At 42.9% G+C, this 7,477-nt stretch overlaps 1 protein-coding gene across 1 annotated transcript; it reads right to left on the bottom strand.

The window, feature by feature from the left end:
• Positions 1-732: 732 nt before the first annotated feature.
• On the bottom strand, positions 733-6,808 carry LOC109764871 (uncharacterized). The gene is made up of 15 exons (XM_020323654.4): positions 6,041-6,808; positions 5,192-5,368; positions 4,954-5,078; positions 4,748-4,880; positions 4,488-4,637; positions 4,309-4,362; positions 3,600-3,695; positions 3,433-3,492; positions 3,263-3,337; positions 3,122-3,175; positions 2,649-2,750; positions 1,910-2,560; positions 1,646-1,774; positions 1,420-1,527; positions 733-1,245 (listed from the first exon to the last, which is right to left on the bottom strand). Exons 1-15 carry the CDS (start codon positions 6,446-6,448, stop codon positions 1,096-1,098), a joined length of 2,472 nt encoding a protein of 823 aa, XP_020179243.1. The 5' UTR covers positions 6,449-6,808; the 3' UTR covers positions 733-1,095.
• Positions 6,809-7,477: the final 669 nt, after the last annotated feature.

Below are 7,477 nucleotides of genomic sequence, written 5' to 3'. Positions count from 1 at the left end.
TCAGCTCGCGATGAACAGTAACACCAAAAAACATTGAAAAAAAGTTCAAAAATGTCTGATTTTTTTGTGGTAAATTTTGACAAATGTTCTATGTGCTTGCAAGGTTTCATGATGAAATCACACCCGTGAAAGTCGCGGCAAAAAGAAAATCAGTGCTCCAGAATGCTTTCAAAAGTAGCATTTTCGGAGCATCGATTTTGTTTTTGTTTTTTTGGCACGTCTTCCACGAATGTGATTCCTCGACGAAACTTTGCAAGCACTGAGATAATTTGTCAACGTTTGCCAAAAAATCATAATTTTTTGAAGTTTTTTTCAATGTTTTTGGTGTTACTGTTCATCTAGTTGCAAATGTGCTCGGGAGCAATAACTTCGCGTCCCGAACTCAGCGTCTCTTTTCAGCCGGGTGAATCAAAAGTTTCCTACTACTAAACATTTAGTCTCTTTCTTCCAATACATCCTCGTCGTTCATCACATTTATTCCTTCCACGCAACAACAAAAATCATCTATATTTACAGTTGATGATTCATATGTATCGCCGGCCAGCCACATCCTTTGCTTTCTTTGTTTTGCGCTGGCAGTTGTTTGCACCCTACATCACACTACGTACATCTGCAGCTCCCTCCACCAAAATGCTGCAGTCGGGAGACAACATTTTAATTAAATGCTGCCGGGCCTAATGAGAAACGCACTCGAATCATGTTATTTCTTGATATCCCCTCGTGCATGTCATGTTCGGTTCAAATATACTGGTATTATGCAATGTACTCCCTCTGTTCATAAATAGGAGTATAAGACATTTTTGCAGATCAAATTGAACTAGAAAAACATCTTAAACAGATGTTAGTAACATTTTAGGCCAGTTCTATTAGCGGGATTCAGATGACTCGTCCAGCAAAAACGTTCCAAGAATTCGTTGGCAAGATCCTCCAACAAGAAGAAACTATTGGCTCCATTCTTTCCCAAAAAGAAAACAAATAACTAAAATATGGCCTTGCTGTAAACTGCATATCGTATGTAAACATATCATACACAATATCCTTACGACAGTCAAAATTTCCGGGCACCAATTGCAAAGAAGCAAACACGAGCCCTCATTATTTCCAGGCCTTCCGTCCCCTGAACTGCTTTCCTGAGTGCTTCGCTTTGGTCTTCTTCTCCTGGCGAGAACGCGCTGCCTTTGCTCTCTTTGCCGCCAGAGGCATCCTCTTCTGGTGCTGTTTCTGCTTATTGCTCGAGCCACCCGTCTAACAGACACCAAAAAGAAAGTGATCAGACAAGGAATAGAAGATCAAACAAAAATCCCCAGAAGAAAACATTACAGCATCGATGTTGTATATGGAATGCCACCGAGATCACATTTTCACCAGCCATGAACATGTAGCCCAGGCTAACATAAGGAAATAAGGTTCTTGGGTTACCTTTTTCTGTTTAATAGCTGCTCTTGCTTGGTATTTTCCTCTATCCTCCCTTCCAGCTTTCACCATCTCTAATCTCTCTTCCTTGGTCATCTTTCTCTTGACGTGAGCCTGCATAAATAGTTTATATAGGTCAAGCGTATGTGCTTTTGCGTGTGCGGTCGGTGGGGAAGAATAGTTTATATAGATAAAATGTATGTGATTTTGTGTGCGGGGAGCGAGAGGATACCGCGAGCTCCGATGGATCAACGCGCTTCAAGCTAAGCTCATCAGTAGAAGGAAGTTTGAAGGTCACTGATCTTGTGTCACCCTTGCTAAGCCCATGTTGAACCAAAGCCAACTTTGCTGCTTTCTTTGCCTGAAACTCATGCACTTTCAGTAAAATGTTTGTTTAACAGCAATTTTAGTTTTGAACAAGAGTAGGTACTCTAAGCTTGAAACACAATGAATGAATGTATAACAGAAGTAGAGAAGCTATGCGAAATTCACATACCTTGAGCTCTTTTATGCGCTTAAAATCTTCATCGCCGAAAATTCTGCCAGCTTCATCTGTTGAGGCTTCAGCCTTCTTAGCTCCTGCTAACTTCTTCAGAGCTCGAAGGCTTGCATCTGCAGCATCAAGTTGTCCAATATAATCACTTAACTTTCTCTTCTGCACCTTGGAACCGCTGCCCTTTGATTTATCCTCCTCATCACTGTCTTCAACCTCCTGGTCTGAGTCTTCATTCTCTGAATCGTCATTGAGCTCCTCATCTTCATCCTCAGCAGACGCATCAGTATCACCATCCACGTCAGAGTCGTCATCTAGTTCATCCATATCGTCATCACTATCATCCTCGTCTAGTTCCTCTGCATCATCTTGTTCCCCAGATACTTCATCTTCATGATCTTCACTAGCATCAAGCTTGTTTGATAAACTCTCCAAACTTTGCCGGGTACCACTCGCAGATGGCAACACTTCATCGTCATCAGAATCAAAAGCATCAGACTCATCGTCTGAACCCCCCTCTGGTGACATCTCTTCATCTAGCAACTCAGCTCCAGGCACATCACTAGCAATAGTGGTTTCTCCAAATGCTTTTGGCCGAGCAGTTGGATCAATAGGACGGCCACGATCTTTCTTGACTAACAATGAAGGACAGATCTGAATTCAGAACAAAAGTAGGTTTAGCTAAGTGAAACAAAACTGCAAATGCCAAAACAGACACAGAATCTGCAAGAAAATATCTGACCTCCCTGAATAATGTGATAAGTGAGCGAGCGGCAATAGAAACAGCTTTCTCGTGGGACTTCTTATATAAAACAAGGTCTTGGAGTAGATCCTCATTCATCATCTGCAGATTTAGAGGAAGAACCAAAGGAAGTTAAGTGAGTAAAGGAACCGATAGTATCTTCCTGGGCATTCTAGAATCCATAGAGGACCCAAGGACACAAGGTATGCAAGACTGCACGTTTAGTTTACCAGTGAAACTTTCCAATCTCAAGATCGACAATATGGTAGACCACTACTAAAATTAAATAAACGAAGCCTGGTCATGTATAGCCGAGTCTACGCGTCTTCATTTAGTTATGCTTAAAACTTTTAGTCACACAACTATCACAATCTTTTCAGTGTACCATCCATGAGTCTTTAAGGTAGCACCACAAACTAAGTAAATGCACAGAAGTCTGAAACTGAGATGTCAGAGAAGAGCAAAGTAAGTACCAAAGGAATTCGCATGCAGATCTCTCTCACAACATTCAGGCCAACAGCAATAGCCTAAAAGAAGTCAATTAGTTAGACATATGCTCACGTTAATCAGGAAGTACACACACTTCAAATGATGAATAAGCGAGTCGTGCAAACCTCCGGACGGGAACGATCATGCACAAATTGATTTACTATCTGCTTGAACAGCGGTTCAACAGCATCAGGAGGCACCTGCAAAAGAAACAAATTAATTTCGTTGTATTTAAAATATCCAGAGAAGTGACATCATTGGTTACAAAATACAGGGGGGAAGTACAGTGTCCAACCATCTCATGGCAAGCCTGTACTGCTGCAGCAAGTAGAGTAGTCACATCTCGTTGGTGAGGCTGCATTGCATAAGGGTAAAGGAATATGACCATAACAGCATAGAATAGAACTAGCAATTTTTCAAAGGCTGATGCAAGCTAGGCATACTCTCAGTTAAGTAACATACTTGAACATATCTTTGAAGATATGGATAGAAGTTCAACAAAACCAAGTGATGCAGGCCAATAGTCCTTGCTATGACCTTCAACATCATCATCCTTACCTGCACATGCAATGGTTTTCCTTTAAACTGAAATGGTTCGTGTTCACCAAAAAGTGGCAGAAGCCTAAGCTACAGAAGAGCATGCAATCGCATGCTAAATGTGGAAAAGGTTGATATGATAGCGAGCATATGAAGTCAGAACAAGCCAAAAAATAAGAACGGGATCTAACAATCTTAACCATTGGATGAAAACTAGCTCACACCAGCCACCTAAAGCAACCTATTCTTGGTTTCAGATAACACTTCTAATAATTACACCCTTGTAGACTACCCTTTAACCGCCTAGTGAGCTGAGCAACCGATCTTGCTGTACACAATTCAATAATTGAGATTTAAGTCTGTATTCTCCTACTTTGAGGGTTGTTCTTACTCGTGTCACAATACAAGTAATATTAGAATCTGCGTCAGCGAACATTTGAAAATTGACCATCAACATAAGAAATTACAGACATCTATGACACCAACTTGATATAATAGGTTCATCATGAAATATGAGTAAACATATTTGCATAGTAGATAATGGTCACTGTGTAACCGAGGAAACCATGTCAACCTCCAAAAGGACAACACAGCAGCATGAAGGGATATTAGATATAGGAATAATAAGACCAACCTCAAATCGTTCATTGCATTTCTGTAGCCGAGAGAAGAGTTTCTCTGCAAAACCCTGTAAGAGCCCCAAAAGGAGTTTTAGCATAATAGAAGATTATCTCATCAACAGCAAGAAGTGGATGTGACATCTCATTTTATGGTGACAATGACACAGCTTGAAAATTTATGATGTTACTCTACCTGGGGATCCTTTAAATACGTAAGGGGCGAATAGTAATTGGAACCACTCTCCTCATTGGATTTACGTTGTTGCCTTTTCATACTACGAACTACACGCTCCAATTTAGCTTTCTTCTTTTTCTTACTAGCAGAGGTACCCTTGTGATTTGCCTGAGAAAAAAAATATCAAGAAAAGACAGAATGCATTAGAAGAGACAAATAAAACCATAAGATCGAAAATACTATCAATAGAGACCCAATATGCAAAACATCCAAATCACCTTGTAGACATCTTCTTTACTAAGTATAATATTTGGGTTTTGACTTGCTTCATCTTCACTACTGGCATCACTATCATCCTCTTGCTCAACATTTTCATACCCAATGAGTAATGAAATAGCAGCTGTCATAAGCCTGCATGTAGAATACACTCTTTTAGATGGGAAGCAACCAACAGCAAACACCTACATTTCCTTACAAAATGTACCTCGAAGAGGGATGGAAACAAGCATCGCATATAGCATTTGCTGTGCGGTCATCAAACCAGACCCTTCGACGGTGAAGATCACATAGGATAGTAAAAGCCCTCTTTGCTCTCGACTCTTCCTCGCCCTGACAAACAGGAAATAATCAGATGAGATGAGAAATGGCCTCAAGTGTATGCTTACCAGCTACAATGCTAAGCGTGATAATACTTCTTAAATCAAGTGTAAGATGTTGCAAACCTGTACTAATTTAAAAAGGATGCCTTGCAGTTTACGATTCTTGGCTTCATTCTTGTGCTTCTGATTCATCCTTCTGATGCTGTGTACAATATGTGAAAATGCAAGCTTTTTTACTGCTCGATCTCCAATGACTTGGAGCTCCATAAATAACTCCATGGTGTCTTCCAGATCAACAATCTAAACATTTAAGTAACAAAAGATTGCAATGAGATAAGGTTGCAAAACTGAACTCTGCAAGGCAAAGAAAAAGGCTCTTCATTCGGTAATAATCCACTCTCTAGTCCTCCTCCATTACCAAATAAAAAACGCGTCTAGAAACTCCACTGCGACCCAGAGGCCCTTAAATTTTAAAGATGACAGCCAGACAATCACGGACTCGCAGTCCGGTTGCACTTCCTACTGGGGCTGATAGAACATCAAATTTGGAAGGAAGAAAACCAAGACCATATACTCTGGGAACAGTGCTGGTTACAGTTCAGGTCAAAGTTCAAAACTTTCCGTTGAGATGATTTATCCTAGGCTTCAGCCATTGCATTACCATAAGTATCAGTATGAATGAATTCCTGAACAATGCAAAGCCCATCGGCCTAATTTGCTGCTATCCTATAATGTACCAACAGGTACACATCTTGTGTGGTTATAAGAAGCAAAACTGAAACAGAACATTTTCCCAATGTAGTAGCAGAAAAATATTGTCAACTGCCGTATACATTAACCACGATAAACAGACCCCACATCAATGAATTTGAACAATAACTCGTACCAATAGCTAAGTATCTCTTGTTGCCCACCAATAATACCAAACAAATTTCAATCTGAAGGCAACTAATGAATTGAACAGGAATTCACCTTCCGATTGACCAGCAGTATGAGCGCCTGCACGAGGTGCACCCGGAGGCCGGACGGCAGCGCGCGGGCGTTGGTGTCGAGCAGGCCCCCGATGTGGTCGGGCAGGTCGGCGAGGTCGTTGGGGTAGAAGGGCGCGACGTGGGCGAGGAAGAGCGCGAGGTCGCCGAGCTCCTTGGCCGTCTCCCCGCCGCCGCCGCCCGAGGAGGAGGACGACAGCGCCGCCTGCTGCCGGAAGAGGAACACCGAGGACTCGAAGTGGCGCTGCAGCTGGCGGAGCTCCGTCTCGTACCCCTCCGGGTCGCGCTTCATCTTGGCCTGCAGCGCCGGCAAGCTGTGCCGCTCGCCCGCGCCGCCCGTGGCCGACGCGGAGGCCGCCTCCGGCGTGTAGGCGGGGGCGTGCTGGCGCATCGCCGCGGGAGGGGGGAAGGTTCGGGCTGCGCCGCCGGGGATGGACGCTCTAAAACCCTAGTAAGACGGTATGGGTGCCAAAAACAAAATCTTGTACGCCTTTTTCTAGAATAAATACTTTTGCAGCCGATGGTGGTCGGAGTCTTTGGAATGCGCGTCGCCGTCGCCGAGTTTCAGTCCAGGGGTGGGCGTTCTATTCTAAACGGAAGTTGTGTTCGGTGCGGCGCGCGTGGGCGTGGGTGTGGGCGTGCCGGCGGCTAGGGTTGGGATGCGGCTGCAGCCGTGCGGTAGTTTGTGGGAGGGGAAGGGAAGGAGGGAGGGCGGGGGTGCCGGAGTGGATGGATAGTTGGGCCTTCGGGCAAAAACTGCTTTTGGATGGCACTGGGTCGGCTCCAGGAAGCCCGTTACCTTTTTCATTGATGAATGGTTTTTTTCCTACGTTCCAAATAAAATCTAGAAAAATATACAAGCGCGTATATGCGTGTCGAACATACATAAGATATTTCATCAACCTAAATCTTCATACTCCTTATGTGATGTACAGAAATAATATAAATACGTGGATTAAAATGGGTTTAGGCTAAGGTGTATTGCCAAATCAATGACATTATAGATTTGTTGAGCATCACAGGTATGCGACCTAGTGTATTTAACAGAACCGAAATGTGGATTTGTATATGCATATTCCTACAACGTGAAAGACGTGTAATGCATATGTATGCTTAAATTGGACACGATAACATCATCAAATTCATCGTGTGATTAGACATTAGCAAGTACAATCATAAACCAGTGAGAATTGGGAACGATGAAAATTTGATTTGTTTGGCCTTCTACCTTGATGGACTGTCGGTGCAATTTTAAGCGATAGAAGCAGGTGCTTTGGGTACAGACAAGCATTTATACATGCAAAGGCAACTGGTACTTACTTATCAGTTAATTTGGAACTTGGTAAGACTGCCAAAAATACATGCTCACCTGTTTGGGCAGCCATGGATCCCTTGAGATATTCAGGGAGGACCCGTCTTA

Source organism: Aegilops tauschii, chromosome 5 (genome assembly GCF_002575655.3).
Source record: "Aegilops tauschii subsp. strangulata cultivar AL8/78 chromosome 5, Aet v6.0, whole genome shotgun sequence".
Lineage (NCBI taxonomy): Eukaryota > Viridiplantae > Streptophyta > Magnoliopsida > Poales > Poaceae > Aegilops > Aegilops tauschii.
This window is presented reverse-complemented; position numbering and strand designations above follow the sequence as displayed.

What these genes read in the sequence shown, in the direction of transcription:
- LOC109764871 (XM_020323654.4), bottom strand. Translation starts at nt 6,448, where the DNA reads ATGCGCCAGCACGCCCCCGCCTACACGCCGGAGGCGGCCTCCGCGTCG. An exon ending in AGCGCATAAAAGAGCTCAAG is followed by an intron (nt 1,775 to 1,909) that starts GTATGTGAATTT and finishes CATGAGTTTCAG; the next exon opens with GCAAAGAAAGCAGCAAAGTT. An exon ending in TTGATCCATCGGAGCTCGCG is followed by an intron (nt 1,528 to 1,645) that starts GTATCCTCTCGC and finishes CTATTTATGCAG; the next exon opens with GCTCACGTCAAGAGAAAGAT.